The sequence below is a fragment of the Pollicipes pollicipes genome, unplaced genomic scaffold (genome assembly GCF_011947565.3).
Source record: "Pollicipes pollicipes isolate AB1234 unplaced genomic scaffold, Ppol_2.1 Scaffold_3447;HRSCAF=4054_pilon_pilon_pilon, whole genome shotgun sequence".
Lineage (NCBI taxonomy): Eukaryota > Metazoa > Arthropoda > Thecostraca > Pollicipedomorpha > Pollicipedidae > Pollicipes > Pollicipes pollicipes.
The window spans coordinates 18312434-18331049 of NW_023596297.1; the positions used below are offsets into that span (position 1 = coordinate 18312434).

At 57.5% G+C, this 18616-nt stretch overlaps 1 protein-coding gene across 1 annotated transcript; it reads left to right on the forward strand.

The window, feature by feature from the left end:
* The first annotated feature begins 4832 nt into the window (after positions 1-4832).
* Positions 4833-15893, forward strand: LOC119092228 (glycoprotein 3-alpha-L-fucosyltransferase A). Its single transcript, XM_037215202.1, has 3 exons — positions 4833-4964; positions 5127-5866; positions 13959-15893. Exons 1-3 carry the CDS (start codon positions 4833-4835, stop codon positions 14284-14286), a joined length of 1200 nt encoding a protein of 399 aa, XP_037071097.1. The 3' UTR covers positions 14287-15893.
* The last annotated feature ends 2723 nt before the right edge of the window (positions 15894-18616 follow it).

Below are 18616 nucleotides of genomic sequence, written 5' to 3' on the forward strand. Positions count from 1 at the left end.
GCTGGTGCAGTTGACTCTTATGGCGTTTGCTAACGAGCTTGGTGGTGTCGTTGTGTCCGCTCGAAATGGATGACGACCTCAGCAAAGGTGGCGTCACCGCCTGCTGAAGACTGCGAGTGCGTCATCAGATCCTATTTTTGTTGTCCGTGCGGAAGCCTGGCAGATAGCCCATCATCAGATGTTGGCCGTGTTGCGTGTACTGAAGTCTGACAATGAACGCATTAGCGGCAATGGTTGTCGCCTACTTCAGACGCAAGGATTTTGAGTGTGCGATGTCCAATCCGATCCAAGATCCGAGCGAAGGATGGACACAACAATGCACTAATAAATCAGGTCTACACGGGTTCCCAGCGGCGGCGAGCTCTATTGAATTTAGTTTATGTGACATTTATTTGGCGATGGCAATCATGTTTCCTGTCACCTCGTTTGCTTCACGCCGCAAAACGTGTCTTACTTCTCCAACCATGGCTGCTTGCTGTCCACTCACCAGGTATAAAGAAATTTGGTTGCTACTCCCCGGGCAGGCGCACCACGATGACTGCGAAGGCGGGACCGAAATATCCTCATGAGGCCGAGCTCCGGAGCGGCCGACACCCGCGACTGTGCTTGCCGGACCCAGCCAGTTGTCTGGTCGATACCGGCTCAGCGGAACTACACTAGACAGTTGGCCACTATAACCGAGTTTGGTTAGCCGAGCTGAGCACGCTAACCGAGTTCTGCCCTGAGTGCGGGCTCACACGCAACCCGAGGTAGTCTCGAAGCGGCGCACTCGACTCGTGGTCCATCTCCCGCGACGCGACCGTGACCGCTCTACCACCGCTGCCCCCCCCCCCCCCCATACTGCGGGGCACCGCTACCCCCGCCACAGTGGGGCACCTCTTCTCCGCCACTGTGGGACACCTCTTCCCTCGTCACTGTGGGACGCCTCTTCCCCGCCACTGCGGGGCACCGCTGCCCCCGCCACTGTGGGGCACCGCTGCCCCGGCCACTGCAGGGCACCTCTGCCTCACCACTGCGGGGCACCTCTGCCCCCGCTTGGTGGTTCGCCTAGCTCGATCCGCCTGCGCCATCATGTCGCTGCCCACCTCCGCCGGCGGGAAGCAGAGCACGGCTCCCCCACTTCCGCTGCAGAGCGCCGCTGGCGGGGTTCGCCTTGGTCCTGTGACGGGATTCGCCGTCGGCCGCCGCCGCCGCGACGGCCATGTTCGTCGGTTCTGTCGAGACGTTCGGTCGGCGCCGACTCTGCCGGCGGCTCGGGGGTGGCCATCCGGCCGTCTTCCGTCTCTGGGACGCCGGGGAGGCCGCCGGCCGTACTCCGCCTGTCAGCATGGCTGGCAAGGGTGGCATGTAGAGCAGGAGCAGAGAGTAGGGGGAGGGCAGGAGGGACGGGCGGAGGAGAGGAGGCTAACCTCAGTGCACAGCAGGTGACGGACAGTCGATGGGGCGATGAGGAGGAGGGCGAATAGTGCAGGGGTTTGGGCTGGCAGAGCTGGCGAGGGTCGGTGGATGGCGGAGGAAAGACGGGGCAAGTATAGCAGCGGATGAGGAACAGATAACGCAAGAGAGAAGGGACTGAGAGAGGATGGAAGTGACTGGTAGGGCTGGGAGGAGTGGCGGGCGGAGCACAAGAGGAGAATTGGTGGAACAGGAAAAATGGGACTGATGGAGGAAGGAAGTCACTTGTACAGCTGGGAGAAGTGGTGAGTAGAGCACAAGAGGAGGAATCGGTGGAGCATTAAGGAGGGAGCATAATGGGAGAGAGGGGGTGGATGGAACAAAGAGGAAGAGATGCTAGAACACGGAAGCGGGGCAGATAGAACATGAGACAAGGGGTGGGTAGAGCAGGGAAGGAAGGATAGGTGGGGTGTATGGCGAGAGGGCTGGCAGAGCAGGAGAGGCTGATGACAACGTAGGGCGGAGGAGGCTGGAGACAATTAAACATAGCAAATAGGCTTGTCTGCGTAAGTGAGGAAGGAGGTCCGCTGCAAAGGCAATACTGATTGCTATAAACAACAGGACACAGCAACAGCTTACACCAAATAGAGCTGGCGGCGGTTTGATGCCTCTTGAATTAATTTTTTTCAATAAATGTCAGGTAACAAACACGGTTTTGTGAAATATTGTTGTTGCGTGGTGCCGCTAATGGTGGGACTGAGTAAAATTTGGGTAGTGTGGTGTAGATAGGAGAATGCCAGCTGACGGTCTGTTTCAGTGTAGTTTGGGTAGTGCGGTGTATATAGGAGAATGCCAGCTGATAGTGTGCTTCAGTGTAATTTGGGTAGTGCGGTGTAGATAGGAGAATGCCAGCTGACGGTCTGTTTCAGTGTAGTTTGGGTAGTGTGGTGTAGATAGGAGAATGCCAGCTGACGGTCTGTTTCAGTGCAGTTTGGGTGGTGTGGTGTAAGTAGAAGGTTGAAGGCTGATGGGATTTCCTCTCCAAATGTCTAGCTTTACATGTCCGATTGCACGTAGTCATGCACCGTACGCTGGCGTCATGGGTCGATGCCGTCTAGCGTGCACACGTGATATGAGGTGCCTGCAAGGCGCGTGCGAGGTGCGTGCGAGGGTCCATCTTTCACTGTCTTTTTTAAAATTCAGACCGAACCTTTTGAAGAGACGGATTTCTGGGATCAGAGCTCACGATAAGCAGGGCTTGTTGTGCAAATCTGACCCCTGTTATCCGATCGCGCAACTCCGGGTCAAAGGTAGAACTTGTTGCCAAAAGTTAAACGTGCGTCATTGCTCGGCACGGTGCGTCCTGCCCTCTGACATTACCTGCCCTTAAGCGCGGCCGCCATCGACCGAAGGCCATACCTGCCAAGAGCAAATAGCGAGCGCCTAAAGCGACTTGCACCCACACCGCCACGGGTGGGTGGGCAGACGGAAGGCAGGTGCTCTGACTAACTGAGCTGTCGGAACGGACAAGCTACGATCCAGTTACAAACGTGTATCATGGTCAGTAAGCACCAGATTCTCTCACATCTTTTAAACAGCGTACGTATTATCAAAGCATCACAAATGGTATTTCACCCGGCATGATTTACAGCCGCCGCGAGCTAGTCCGGGGAAGACGGAAATTCCAGTGGTTTCGCGCGTTTCCTCCCAGTCGTCCCAATTACGGCATTACCTCGTCGGCACACGCACGAGACAGCCGCAGTCAGCCAGTCAGACACTCTAAATGCGACAACAGACCTTCTGTGGTATATGTTGTTTGCTGGGTGGCGCTGATGACGACCATGCCCGCTGGCGTCGCCTGCGCCCCCCCCCCCCCCCCCACCCCTGCCGATCACGACCGGAAAGCGCCTCGATGCAGGAGCCGCCGGCAGGCCCTGCAGTGGCGGCGCTCCACCTGGACCCCCCAGCCCATGAGCGGGCAGTGGTGCCCATCGGCACCCACCGCCCGGGCAGCCTGGTTCCGCGGCGAGTTCCCAGTCCGAGCGCCGCTGCACACGAGCTACCGCTGGCCACCGGGTCAGCCTCTGAGCTAGCGGCGAAGTCTCCGCAGTTTGATTTGAAACCATGGGCAGTTTTGCAATGTCGGCGTCGCCCCTCTCGCCCTTTAGCGACTCCAGTTCTCATGGTGACTGTCGGGGATCGTCGGAGCACCGGGCCGACAGCCAGGCTCGAACCCACGACCGCTGGCCCGCGATCGTGACTGAGCGCTCTGCCAACTGAGTTGAGCCGCCCCCCCCCCCCCCCCTCTCCGTGGACCTAGACTGATCTTTCAGACCATCGATCCCGTCAAATTTTCAGACTTTTTAGACGGAGGCCACGATTGCCTAGTGAGCTCGGAAAGTTCCGGGTCTTTTCTTTTTGCGGGCAGGAAGGCTTACGACTGGTTATTCTAACAAATGAGGTTGCAGCTTATACAACTGTTATGCAAGCGAACATTGAACAGCAAATGCCATTCACGACAGTGCCCCTGCACCTTGACTATCGGCCCTGCATGGGCATTGTGCGTGCCCTGGTTAGATTGATCAACTGGCTATTGACGGCAACCCCAGTGGTCTTTTCATGAGGCCCTGCTGGTCCGTGAACTCATCCATCACCTGCTAGCCGCCTGACGACGTCGCTGATACCGTGCCATCCATGCACCGTTATCCTTTGTCGCTTCGTGCCCTGCGCCATCCCCCTACACCTTCGTGCCACTATTATTGGTCGGCCGACATATCGATTGACATAGTCTGGAGGCCGCTGTATCGGTGGCCATGGCTCATCGCCCGGCCAGGTTCTTTTAGAGCGTCCGCAGTGTTGCTATTTATTGCGGATGCAAGCTTCATTGACCTTACGGTACATGCACGGTGCGGTTGATATTCAGCAACGGCCGGTGAACCAAAGCGACGAGAATGATACGCATAGTCGTGGGAACAAGTGGTCACGAAGAAGTGGTGTCTGAGTCGGCCACATTCCCACTTTATAGCAATGTACTACTCATATAGACGTGCAGCTTCGTGGTGCCGCCTGGTAAGAAAGGCATCGAGACTAGTCCGTTCCTGCTAACGTTTCGTCCGTGTCCCGAGTGCCCCCAGCGTTTACAATGACGGCCTCTCTCTGTTGCAGGGTGCCGCGTGACTGCAACGAGCGTGACCACGCCGGGCGTGACTGCGCCGGGCGTGACCGCGCGGAGCGTGACCGCGCCGGGCGTGACCACACCGAGCGTGACCGCGCCGGACGCGCCGGACGTGACCGCGCCGAACGTGACCGCGCCGAACGTGACCGCGCCGAGCGTGACCGCGTGACCGCGCCGGGCGTGACCGCGACGGCGTGACTGCGTGACCGCGCCGAGCATCTGCGCCGAACCGTGACGGCGGGCGTCGCGGCTCGTGCTGACCATGCCGCGCCTCTCGGTGAGGCGCGGTCTGCTGTACGCCGGTCTCGTCGCCTCTGGCACGCTCTTCTTCATCAACTTCCCGCAGCGCGAGCTGACACCGTGGCCGACGGGACTGGCCGGCGGCGCGGCGCTCGCACGCTCCCGCTCGCTGAGCGCCAGGAACGGCTCGGCGGCGCGCAGCACGGCCGAGGCGCCGGCGCCGCTCGAGGCGGCGGCGCGCCGGCAGGCCTCCAGCGTCAGCGCCTTCCTGGCCGGCCCGCCGCCGCAATCCGGTGAGCGCTACTGGTTCTTCCAGGGCGGCCGGCGGCGGCCGGCGCCGGCCGCCGGGCCGCGCGACCTCCCCCTGTGGCCGGATGAGCACGATGGCGACCGCATTGTCAACCAGCTGCTGTTCCGGCCGGCCGCCACCGCCGGCCGGCTGAAGAAGATCCTGCTCTACGAGGGGTTCGGCGCGCGCCTCAAGCCCGGCCAGGAGGAGTTCCTGCGCAACGGCTGTCCGGTGAACACGTGCGAGTTGACCACGTCGCGCAGTCAGATCGACGCGGCCGACGCGGTGCTCTTCAAGGACCGGTTCCACGGCCCGCGCAGCCGGCGCCGGCGCGACCAGGTCTGGATCATGTACCTGCTCGAGTGTCCGCTGCACACGGTCAACTTCAAGCCGGAGGCTAAGTTTAACTGGACGGCGACGTACCGCCACGACAGCGACGTGGTGGCGCCCTACGAGAAGTGGGTCTACCACGACGAGGCTGTGCACTTCCGGCGTCAGGAGGTCAACTACGCCGCCAACAAGACCAAGAAGGTGGCGTGGTTCGTGTCCAACTGTGGCGCCTCCAACAAGCGGCTACAGTACGCCAAGGCTCTGGCCAAATACATAGACGTAGACATTTACGGCAGCTGCGGCACGAAAAAGTGTCCGCGTAGCATGGCCAAGAAGTGTTTCGATAAGCTAAATAGCGAATACAAGTTTTACTTGGCGTTTGAGAATTCAAACTGCCGAGACTACATCACCGAGAAGTTCTTCGTCAATGGATTGCAGTAAGTACATGACAACTTTCATAGTTTTTCTGGTATACATGCTCTTCAATAATCATAGATAAGACAGAAGTATTAGCCTTATTTCTCGAAGAAAACCAGGAGAATGGTAATATAGTTGGGTTGATATTTCGGCAATACGCTTTCATTGAAACAATAGCAGAAGTGACGGTGGTGAAGTGACAACTCCTGCTATTGTTTTGATAAAGGCATGTTGCCGAAATACCAACCAAGCTATATTTCTATTCTCCTGGTTTCCTCCGAGGAATAATGCTACTGCTACTGTCTTATTTATGTGTATAATGTTCCTCGCTAATGCACTGAACAACTTACTCTTCAATGTTCTTCTGATCGTTGTACAATGAGCCATCACCCGTCAGTTAATGCATTCCAGGCCGCACGTTACGCCTCCGTCCCACTCCTAGGGAGGTAGAGCTTGCTCGTTTAGATATGAGAAGGGTAGCTAGCCCCTCCGAGTTCCAAGTTCAGCTAAGCCACACGCACAGATCGCCTTCCAGCAGCAGGGGTGTAGTTTCGCAAAATCAGATGAGTGTCCAACCAGTGGAAAATGACGATTTCTACCCGCAAGTACGCCAACATGGGCCTCTCCCCAATTGGGTCACTTTCTCCTCAAAGTTGTGAGGGGGATCGGAGCAGCTGAACTAAGCCCTGGCCGGCAGCAACATGCTCGGATCTTGATATTCGATTGGTTCGCCGCACAGGTCATGAGTCTGAAACGTGTCGCGATTCTGGTCACTGTGAATGGCTTTCAATGCAACAGGAACCGAGCGCTCCAGCGAAGATCAGCTCTCGCCGCCGGGCAGATATTGAAGACCTGAACGCAAGGGCGGGCAATTCACCACTGGAGCGAGAGTAGTTTCCGGTACTCCTTACCTCCCACACCGTCATCAATGCTCGTTCGGCGGTAGGAAGCCAGCCGAGCGGCATCACTCGAGTACTACGCGATAGGTCACTGGCCCAGGTGTGGCCTTCGAACGCTTGACAGTGCTTAAGGGCCATCGGAAGACTCAATCATTTTCAGTTGAGAATGCAGGAGCGCGCTCAACTGCAACCCGACCCCATTCAAGCTGGCCAGTCGCGCGCTGCTCGGGACTGGCGGCTCGGGGTCCTGTGACCTGGCGAAGCGGCGCGGCGGCGGTCACACGTTATCTTGGCTGTCGTCGCAGTGCCCGTTAGCAGCGCCATTAGCCGAGTCTTCCGGCACGCGGCTGTGTGCTTAGGGCTTACCGCGCCACCGTTGTTGGCTCATGATAAATTACTTGCCGCGAATGCGTTCATGCCATTTATATGTGTTGATGTAATGAACTTATTCCGGTCGTGCTCTTGAGACCCAGGACGACAGAAACGCAGTAACAATGGTTTGCTTTTGACTTCCAGCAGGCTGCAATTTTGGCTTCTCCCCTAGGACCTTTAATGACTGAGCGAACAAAGCAGCGGAGTGGGGTGCTGGTGCTGCTGAGAGACAAAAGGAATACCGCAGACAAAGCTCGTGCACCAATATATCGCGTCGGCGCTGAATTTGATATATGCGCACGCCCACTTGAGGGGCCACGCATTTGCAGCCCTGGCTTTATGACCTGCCAGACCTGCAAATGGATAGCGGCTTCGGATCAGCTTTTAGTCCAACTCGGATGCCCACGGAATTGTGGGCCGTCACAGCGCGCCACCCGACGCCCGGGGCCATGAAACCGTGCATACTGCGCCACGTTTCCAGGCAGTGGCACACGAAACGTGGACCGGGGCACGGACAGCGGCACGGTTCATGTGCCCGATTCCGTGCCGGCTTCATCGCATATCTTTGCTTCGTCACATCGGCCTGAGTTTCGCTTGAAGGGATCACGTGACCTGCTCACGTGTCCCGGGCCGTCCCACGCGCAGGTTCTGGCAATCGTTGCGCGTCGCTGACTGACCAGCGTTCGGGACTAGCTGCGACCACGGGGTCCACGCCCGACCCAATACCTCGCGCCGGAGCGAAAGGTCCCGTGGCGGCCGGGCCGGCGGCCGTCCAGCCTCGCGAGAGAGCGGGCAAGGTCCTGTGGCGGCCGGGCCGCCGGCCGGCCGACTGCAATGGGCGTCTCGGCCGCGTCTGCCGCCCTATCGACCGAGCCGCTGCGGACCGGCGTCTGCATGAAGTGACCCGGGCGGCGGTGGCGGCGGCGGCGGCGGCGGCGAGGCGTCCTCCTCGCGGCCGCCGCCGCTCCGCACCGCCGATGATCGATGTCCCTGGGGACCGCTCGGCGGCGGCAGCCATGAGACGGCGAATCAGGGCCGACGAGACAAGGGCGGCAGCCGCGGGCCAGCCCAGAAGAACGGCGGTCACGGGCGCCACGGGAGCGGCGATCAATGACGTCCTAGGCAGCATCCTGCAGCCAGCGCCAATCAATGGCCCGGGCTCGGTTGTACGGACCGGGCATACGGGGCAGGCGTCGGCTGCCGGCAGCCACCAGTACGTGGCCGTCCACATGCCAGAAATAGCTGTGGCTGGTGCATAATGGTCGGCTTTAGCCGCGCATATGGACGGTCAGACGGGAACGAACGACGGCAGAACGACAGCAGGGAGGTTCAGGGAGGCAGAACGACAGCGGGGGGGGGGGGGGGTTCAGGGAGGTCCGGACATTGGCGGGAATTAACCGCCTGCTGCTCGGACGACTGCCTTCGCTGAGCTGAGGTCACCGTGGTTACCGAATAGCCGTTCTCGGGTCGGCCTTGGCAATGCGTCCTTATCTGTCTGGATGTGCCTGGACCTGCTGGTGACATGCGATGCTTTAACCTGCATTAGTTTTAACGGCCTCTTTCCTCCCAGGGTATCTCGGAGTCACTCGCGTCTGCTGGACTTGCCCAGCACTGCCCCTGCGTTTGCCATAATATGTCGACGCTTGAAAGTGACCGATAGCCTTATTTTTCTATCGTGGTCTGTCCGGACCACATCCAATGGTCCAGTTCCGGCGTAACGCTGGGATGTTCTCAGATATGCCTGAAAGGCGCAACCGCTGATGGGATATTCTCAGATATGCCTGAAAGCTGCAACCGCTCAAAACCATGTCTTGAGCGCCGTTTCGCTTCGTCTTTCCGCCGTCAGGCTGTTGGCGTCAGGGTCTGGGTCTTCACTGGCCCGCTATCGGCCAGTCAGTCCTGGCTGGATCGGGGTGCGCCAAAAACATTGCTTCGGTCTATGGGATAGGAGAACTGATCAAGGGAGACGTAATCATGTGAGTCAGTAATACCTCCGCGCTGCTCATTCCGTCACTCAACTTCAAGGAATATTAGCGGGAGACAGAGAGGGTGAGAGGCACACGAGGACAAAAAAGACGCAGAGGAGTGGAGTGGGACCCAGCGAGAAATGACGAATAAGCCGGGGAGCTCATCGAACAAAGACGGGCTGCGCCGGATTCGCGCTGAGAGAGCTGCAGTAGAAGCGAGGGGTTGGGCTTGACGCCATGGCTCGAAAACAACAACGGACAATAAGGCGAGCTTTGGCGAGTGTAGGCAATAAGCTGACTCGGCAGTTGAGATGAATGGTGAGGCGGCACAAAAAGTCGCGCGGCGCCAAACAGCGTGCCCTGCAGCGGTAAACAGCCGACCATTCACTGGCGGCCAGCGAGGTAGATCACGCCCGTCGGAGCCGCGCGGAGCGACGGGTGCTGGACGGGCGGGAGGGGGAAGGGGTGAGAAGCCGGCGGGTACACTGCACCCGTCGGAGACGCGCGGAGGGACGAGTGCTGGACGGGCGGGAGGGGGAAGGGGTGAGAAGCCGGCGGGTACACTGCACCCGCCGGAGACGCGCGGAGGGACGAGTGCTGGACGGGCGGGAGGGGAAAGGGGTGAGAAGCCGGCGGGTACACCGCACCCGTCGGAGACGCGCGGAGGGACGGGTGCTGGACGGGTGAGAGGGAGGGAAAGGGGTGAGAAACCGGTGAGGTTCACCACATCCATGGGGAGGGGGGGCGTTAAAGTACGGGCGCTGGGAGGGATGGCGGGAGGGCGGGAGAATGGGGAAGGATGGAAGAGAGAGAGAGAGAGAGAGAGAGAGAGGGAGAGAGAGAGAGAGAGAGAGAGAGAGAGAGAGAGAGAGAGAGAGAGAGAGAGAGAGAGAGAGAGAGAGGAGAGAAGAGAGAGAGAGAGCGAGAGAGAGAGAGAGAGAGAGAGAGAGAGAGAGAGAGAGAAGGGGAGCAGATAAAATAAAGATGACAACTAAGATGGTGGTGATATGGTCTGAAGGTAAGAATGGAGCGCGATAAAATGTTCATATGTTACAGTATCCCGGAATGAAATCTCGTTCCCAAAGCGCCTGCCAACTCAAAGAGCACTCACCGAGCCTATCATTACTACGGATGGCCTTGGATCGTCACAGCGATCCGATGATCTCAGCCAGATGAAACGCTAAATCACGAACAGAACCTCGCGGCGACGCCATGGTTTCAATGGTGGACGCTTTCGATCTGCGAAAACGTTTTATGCCATCTGATTGGTCGTAGTGATGGGACACTACCTCCTGTAATCGGCTGTCTCGTCCGGTGAGTCGCAGTCAGTCGTTCGTTTACGCGCACGCGAGCTGGCCCGTCTCTGAGGCTTTGAAGAAACGATCTCATAGCGGCCCGCTGCCAGACGGAAACCCGTCGCTTGATCCGAATCATCAAAGTTATGTCACCGCCATCCTTGCTATATTGTTCAGCTTTACGTTACGGTTTTCCGTAGACGATTTGACCGAACTCAATGGATTGGACATTGCTATCAAGTGTCGTTTTCTGAAGCAACTCATGATGAAGCAAAACTACCACAAGCAATGGCAGCGTTACCGCTGGGCGCGCAGGTGAATGGCATGCAATACCTATAGGTATAAGAACCTGCTCGCGTGGAACCTTGTAACTATGGGCATAGGCAGGTATGCATAGATAGGTATCACAAGTGCGCCGACACAAGCCACCAGGATCGCACGCTGCCAATCGAATGCGTTATTCATGGGATCTGTGCATGACCGATGAGCCCAATAAGGACCCGCAGCGATTAGTGAGTGTCTGTTTTGATTGTCGGCATTGGCCGTCCGAGCTGTACCATGCAGGCTCTAGCGTAGCCGCTTGGAGTGGATGTTCCCGCGACTTGCCGGTATGTGTTGGAAATTCGGCCAACTGAGTCATACGGAACGGCACAGAACCACAGAGGTGTGTCTGGCCAGCTGCAAGCGTCTCTCCCGCGCCGCCCTCTTACTGACTCGTAACCGCCATTCCTTGACCCGTGACCGCCCCGTCAGTGCGGCGCCGCCACACTAGCCACGAGTGCGGTGCCGCCACCGCACCAGCCACCAGTGCGGCGTCGCTGCCTAGCAGTGGTTCGCTTCGCCGCGGCCGTGTTTCGCATTTGTCGGAAATCGCCATCGATTCTGAGAGGGGTGGGGAGGGGAGGGGAGCTGTCGATCTCGCCGCCGCCCCCTCCCCGTCCTCCTGGCCGCGGCCCGCGCTGCCGGCCGGTGGAGCGGCGGTCGGCGGCGGAGGTGCGGAGGACGTAGGGCAGAGCGGCGGCCCGGACCCGCGCTGCCCGCCGGCGGAGCCGCGGTCGGCGGCGGGGCTGCGGGGGACGCAGGGCAGAGCGGCGGCCCGGGCGTGCTCGCGGCTGGCCGGCGGGACGTCCAGGGCGACGCTCCGCGGCCGACGGACAGGCAATCGCCGGATAGTAGCCCACTGTGCCGGACCTGACGCTGGGAGACCCACAGAGGCGCTAGGCGCTGGCGAATGGCCGCCAGCACAGACGGAGCGAGATCCGGCCGGTTTATAATGCAGCTGCTATGTATTATGCAGGATCTGACCGTGATGTCTGCAGCTTTGCTTCTTCTCGGGCTGTGGGTCGCAAGGCCCGTGGGTTGTGATGCATTAGTATTGTGAGCAGCATGCAGGCGGAGAGACATGACGAAAAGAGCTGGTGGGCAACATCAGACACGAATTCGATATTACATTATGCAAGGCACGACCCATTCCGCGTAATACGGCGTCAAATCCGGGGCGGGACCGAAAGGCGACGAGGTCGGCTGGAGGGAAGAGTGTTTGGTCTGTTATCATGCACCGCTCTGGGGCCGCCGGAGGCCGGCAGCGAGAGGCCCCGGCCCCCGATTCTAGCGGGCGGGTTCTATAACCCTGCGGGGCAGTGCTTAACGGCACGTGGCCGTGCCGTTAACCTAAATGGGCAAGATTGGCGGGAGGGCTGCGGCGGTCGTTTGGCGCTGGCGGCGAGGTCCGCCGGCCGTGGGGCCTCGCTGAGGCGCAGCCGGCGCCGCGGCTTCGCGGCCGGGGCGGCACCCGGCGCCACGGCCTCGCGGCTGAGGCGGCGCCACAGCCCTGACGTCAGCCGCCCGATAACCCAGAGCGTCCGTGCCCCCACCAGACGCGTCAGCAGCTATCGACGCCTGCAGCCGCCGCGGCTCGACGGCCTGCTCGGGCTGGCGCGGCGGGCGCGCGGCCGGTGGGAGACGGGCCCGCTGCCATCTCAGGCGGCGGGAGCACCCAGGAGGCGCTCTGTCGGGTTAGCCAACTGCACGCGGCGCAGTGCGGTTGTAGTGTCCGAGTCTAACACGCTCAAGCCCATATGTTCATTGGGCTGCTGTAATGCGTGACCATCTGGACGGTTGCTCCATTGTTCCGCTATCTGAATCCATTCACATGAAGGACCCACAAAGTTTCGACGGATTGTGTCAGTGAAAGCATTTCTTTTTCTTTCTCTGGGAAGGCCAAATATGGGGAGCCAAAACACGGTTTTCATTACATGTAAAGCATAAGACTGTAAGCAATGCCAACTTAGGGTCTTTGTCATAAAAATCGAAATTAAATTTGATCCTTTCATCTCACTTCTTTGGTTTGTTCGCTTCACTGCGGTTATGGTTACACACTTTCGTGCTATAGTTGTGTGGTGATTTGCGCCAGGTAAAACAAAAACAAAATAACGCACCGTCGCAACACTGGCGTCGCCCGAGCCTAATGGATTACCGAAGAGGCCATTTCAAGATCAGACCAGCGCAAAAATATGGTTGCATAAATGGTAAGAATTCGCAAAATGAAACACATACGAAGAAGGAGAATATGCCGGAAGCTTGCTGACGTACTCATGAGTGCCAGCAATTTTTATACGGTAGACTTGATTGTAATTGCCCCATTGTGCTGGTTCCGTCCTGCATATGATGACCACCTTTATAAACAGACGCCCTACATATGACATCGTCCAACACAGACAGATGACCTCTCTAGCTCCACCAATATGTGACACCAATGCAAGGTCGCAGCCTGATAGACCGCCGACCCTGCGTGCCTGCTTATTCTATATCATCGGCGATGGTAAATGGCAGGTGTTTCACGCTCATTGTTCGAAGACTAACAAATGTACTGCGGTCATTCATCGACCCCGTGCTTTAGACTCTATTCATGCCCAATGGCACAAGATGAGACACCATTCATGCCCAATGGCTACAGCGCAGGTACGCGGCCAGGGAGTGTTTCAGGGACGTTTCCATAGTGTTATAAAAGAGACGTTATAATATTAATGACCTGGCTTATCATCATCATCGTAACCGACATAACCAGTCCTCAAACACTGCAACGTGGCACATTTGCTCCACCTATCTGAAATTTACATATTCGCCCTCCAGCCATCTGCATTCAAACTGCAACCATCAATTTGCGCTTCCCCGAAATTCAGAATTGAATTACGAGCACCATTAGCAACAGCTCTCTGACTGTAATCATCATTGCTTCTCATACTCTCCATCTAACCGATGCCTGGAGTAGAGAGCGAAAGGAACGTTTCTTGACCTCTCATCAGCTTATTCCACGATCATTTCACGATAAGTTCACCTAGCATCCTTCTCATTTAAGGCACCTGCACGACGCACTTTTGCTTCATCCTAAAGCACGGTTTGATCTCGACTGCACTCGTATGCACACCGATCTTGGGGCTCGCGCCGGCGCTCGGCGCCCCGCTCCGCTTCGTGCGCGAGACTCTCTCTTGCTAGGCTCCCATCACGTGCGCGAGACCACGCCGCCGTCCCACAGTCGCCACCCCGGCCGGTCCTAACGCCAGCTCCCGTGTCCCGCAGGTACAACGTGCTGCCGATCGTGATGGGTGCCCACCCGGACGACTACAGGAGAGCGGCGCCCGAGCACTCCTACATCCACGTGGACGACTTCAAGTCGCCGCAGGAGCTGGCCGACTTCCTCCACGCGCTGGACCGTGATGACCACCTCTATAACTCGTACTTCCAGTGGAAGGGCACGGGCGAGTTCATCAACACGTTCTTCTTCTGCCGGCTGTGCGCCATGCTGCACGATCCTGGCCGCCAGAAGACCATCACCGACCTCAACACGTGGTGGCGCGCGCCCGGCACGTGCATCAACGGCAGGTGGCCGCGGCCGGAACGGACGTGAGAGGCGTCTCGTGGCGCGGCGAGCGCTCTCACCGGGCGCACAGTGCAACCTGGCTGTCAATCGGCATTCCATGCGCGGGTGTGGACGAGCGGGGCTGTTGGAGTGCGGACGAGCGGGGCTGTTGGAGTGCGGACGAGCGGGCTGTTAGAGCGCGGACGTGGCGGCGAGGACGCCGGTGCCCCGCAGCTCTGGTGTAGGATCGGCGCTGGGTGAGGGGGCTGCGCTGCGAGAGCGCGGCTTCCGCTCACATGCGTGGCGTGACCCAGTTCTCCCCGCGACAGATGTTGTGGGGCGTGCCACAGAGTAGCGCACAGACCGCGCAGGGGCGTAGATGGCGTGGCGCAGACGTCTCGGCCGTACGCACGGGGCCGGGCTCCGCTGGCCGCGGCGACACGGCGGATCCGCCGGAAACTCGGCACCGGCCGAGCCTTCGTGCCCGTCCGGCTCCAAAACACCAGCGAGAGTGCGTTCCGCAATATGAGTACGAGTCACGCGGCTGATCTTAAAGCGCGGATTGTGTTTTGTTGCACGGCTACGACCTTTTCTCGTCCCCGGGGGCATGGTATCCGGAGTGCATATTACCAGTCACCTGGTGCCCTGCTATGCGAGAGACTGCCGCCGCGTGCCTCTGTGTTGAGCCGTGCCAATCCGGGATCCCGTGGCGCCGGACCTGCTGGGTCCGAGCGTGCCGCCGCGTGCCTCTGTGCTGAGCCGTGCCAATCCGGGACCTCCCGTCGCTCCGGGCCTGCCGGGTCCGCGCGAAGCAAGCAGCATTCCAGCGCGGTCCGCGCCCGATTATCCGCCCTGTCGTGGCCGCTGGCCGGCCGGCAGGGCCGAGACAGTGTGTTTGGCAGCGTCTGACTTGATTGTATTGCTGAGCAGGTAGCAGCATATTCCGATGGGGTATTATCGAGCATCGGCGTGTTGGCCTCGCGTGACTTGTGCACGTCACACAGTGGCCGGGAGCTTCGCCAGTGACGTCACCATCACACGGCGACCGAGAGCTCGGTCAGTGACGTCACCATCACACGGTGGCTGGGAGCTCAGCCAGTGACGTCACCATCACACGGCAGCCGAGAGCTCAGCCAGTGACGTTACCATCGCACGGTGACTGGGAGCCTCGCCAGTGACGTCACCATCATACGACAGCCGGAAGCTCAGCCAGTGACGTCACCATCACACGGCAGCCGGGAGCTCCGCCAGTGGCGTCACCATCACATGGCGGCCGGTGGCTCAGCCAGTGACGTCACTGTCACACAGCGGCCGGGAGCTCAGCCAGTGATGGCACCATCACACGGTGACTGGGAGCTCAGCCAGTGACGTCACTGTCACACGGCAGCCGGGAGCTCAGCCAGTGACGGCACCCGATGACGTGCGGTCAGACTCAGGTTCAGGGACGGTTCAGCCCGCTCCACCCTCCACACGATCAAGCGACAGTATCATACCGGCTCGGCACGCCACCGGGCCCGACCGACTGTCCGCTCCCAGCTCTGCCGCTTACAGATATCAGCTATCATGTTGTGTCTGTCCCGCTTATGTAAGCCGGGCGGTCCCGGCCCGAGCTGGAGGTGGTTTGAGCTGAAGTGGTTTGAGGGTTTTTTGTGGGGGGCGGGGGGGGGGGGGGAAGCGTGGTGTAATCTGGTGACAGGTGTAGCGCGCTGCTCAGGTAGCAGCGGTGCTTTCCGACCATGGTTTACTGCCAACTTGGCGGAGGGTTTGCAATACCAAAGACTATTTGATTTGACGATTGTTCGCCTGTTATTTATGGATGTGGTGACGCGCGGCATGGCAGGATGACGCTGCATCATGATTTAATGAACCGAGCTGAATGGGCTAATTGTCTACGATTTTCTTAGACGAATAAATGAGTGAACAGAGTCGTGAACCTCTGTCTTGAAGGCTGACTCAGACAATCTCTACGCCCATGACAAGCAATCGCAGCTGACGCCCCAGTTTCGTCAGCATCGAGAACCAACGGCGCCGCATCATCTGTCGCGGCTCCATGGGCCGCCCGGCAGGCCGCATGAGCGACGCCATTGGTACCGACCATTGGCTGACAACGCCTGCCTTTTGACTGACACCCCGAAAATGGGAGCATGGAGACAATCCAATAATACTGGCGACATCCATCAGCTGAGCAACAGGCCACAGTCACAAGCCTTTAGATGAAACACTGATATGCACCGGGCGCAGCAGCGTCTCGCGCTTCACGAAGGGAATCGAGCCTAAGCTAACATGCTGGTCGCAGATTGGAGGGTTTCCAGAAGGTGCACTGGTATGTCATCTGGTGTCATCTGGTGCACTGGTATGCGCACTGGTATGTCACCTGCAGCTGACAGCCACAACTCTTGCCAGCACGGTGACGAACACACGATGACGTGAAGACGACATAACGCTACGGTAGGGACGAAACTTAAAAAAAAGCTCGGGATAAGTCCACGGTTATGAAATACCAGCGCTTGTCAGTGCGTTCTTTTCCCCATTTTTGGTCCCTCTCTCAAGCTTGGGGCCCTTGCCCGATCTGAGAGTGCCCTTTCGGAGCCGACAATGGCCATTTTCAGACCTAAAACGGGCTGTTCTTGAGCCCACGATTGACCCTTCTGGATCAGAAATGGGCATTTCCAGACCCTAACCTTCCATTGCCGATTCCTGTCCTGAAATGAACTCTTTCTCGATCAGTGGCGGACACTTTGGGAATCTGTGAAGCGAGGGAAAAGTCCATACATAAAAGCAGCTTTCCGCCACGATTCATGCAAGGGCTCGATAACTCGAAGTGGGACCTTTGTGTCATTTATTGGACCCCGCCAGTGAATAATCATTTTACGTTAATGAGGGGCCCGTGCATCGATCCGGGGCCAGCTTCACGGTCAGAGGGTCCCTTGCGTCGGAAAGGGGCCGCGGTGTGCAAGGTCATATTCAGGATTTCTCAGTTATAAGAGGAGGGTGCTTGCAATAGTGCAGTGGTTGCAAAGTTTCCACAGTAACGGCAGTCCGGAAGAGTTTCCACAAATTCCAGTCGTATTTTGTCTAAGCAACTGTTTGGGCTTGAGCTGATAAAGAACTCCGGCCCGCGGTTAGACATGTTTTCACAGATCAAAAACGACAGCGGTGAAAAGTTTTACCAAATGTTGGGGCATCTATTTTTCATGAGCTGGTGCGTATGGTATAACACTAAGCCTCAGTTATTTTTTATCTGAGAAAACAGTTTGACCGCGGGTGTTGGTGGTAGTGTTTGGTGGTGGACGGCATTTGTGGCAGCATGGTCCATAACCCGGATATTTCTATGCTGATACCGGCGATGCCTACAATGGCGGCGCCTTCCTACGATTGAACTGAATAAACTATGTAACTGTCTCGTCATGACCTTCCTCTTCGATGTCGTAGCTCAGTTATGATGAGAAAAATGCGTCGAAATTTCATGTTCTGTCACGCAACAGCATTTGGCAAACAGCATACACACTTGGGCCGGAATAATTTTCCAAGAGCTTGGTAGCCGCGATTTCTGTTCTCAACTTTTGTTCTCGGACAAAAACTGCAACAGTGGCCACGGTCCTGGATTATTATTTTACAGCCCTTTTTGGTATTATATGATCTCGGCATTCGGTAACTATAGATATCGACTTATGAGTATTTCGTTAATTTGACACGCCTCCAAAAAGGCATGTTGGCAGCTTGCATTTCGTCTTTTAGCGTTTCACTTGATTGACATGGTGGAAAAAGACACATTGAAAAAACAGCATTTGGCCGATGGCATTCGGCTAAGAAGCATTTGGCTAAATATAGTTCAGTTATTTGCCGGATGCTTCATTAGGACACGCACATCATTTGGTACAAAACTTTGACATGCACGAAACTAGGATTAAAATGAACGAGACCAATCTTTTGTTGTCGGACATTTCAAATATAAAAATGGAAACGGGACCTTCATCAAATGAACATCAAATGTGATTACTGGTCCCAAAAGTTTCCTTGAATTAGAAAACAGAGTCCTATAACCACGTAGTGTTAACTCCTGGCTAGAATAACTCGTCCTGGGTAGAACCCTGACTACGCCATTGTCCGCACGTGTTTATAAAAAAGCCTTAACTACATAGCACACACAACAGCGTAGGCTTGCAGGAAATGCGACAGGAAATGAAAAAAACAAAGTATTTTTGATGTTATGGCATCTGAGCACTATCAAACTTTTGTGGCAAATGCGGTGCGAGCGACCAGTCGGAAACAAAAACTGAAAAAGAACTTCAAACAAAGAAGAACCTCCGTTGATACCTCCCTGCCATCAGAGCTGGCCGCAACTTTCAGAAACGGAGCTGATTCCGGATAGACCTCT

Coding starts and splice junctions, on each gene's coding strand:
- LOC119092228 (XM_037215202.1), top strand. CDS start 4,833: ATGCCGCGCCTCTCGGTGAGGCGCGGTCTGCTGTACGCCGGTCTCGTC. Junction 4,965..5,126: donor TGGCCGGCGGCGCGGCGCTC/GCACGCTCCCGC, acceptor TGGTTCTTCCAG/GGCGGCCGGCGGCGGCCGGC. Junction 5,867..13,958: donor TTCTTCGTCAATGGATTGCA/GTAAGTACATGA, acceptor CGTGTCCCGCAG/GTACAACGTGCTGCCGATCG.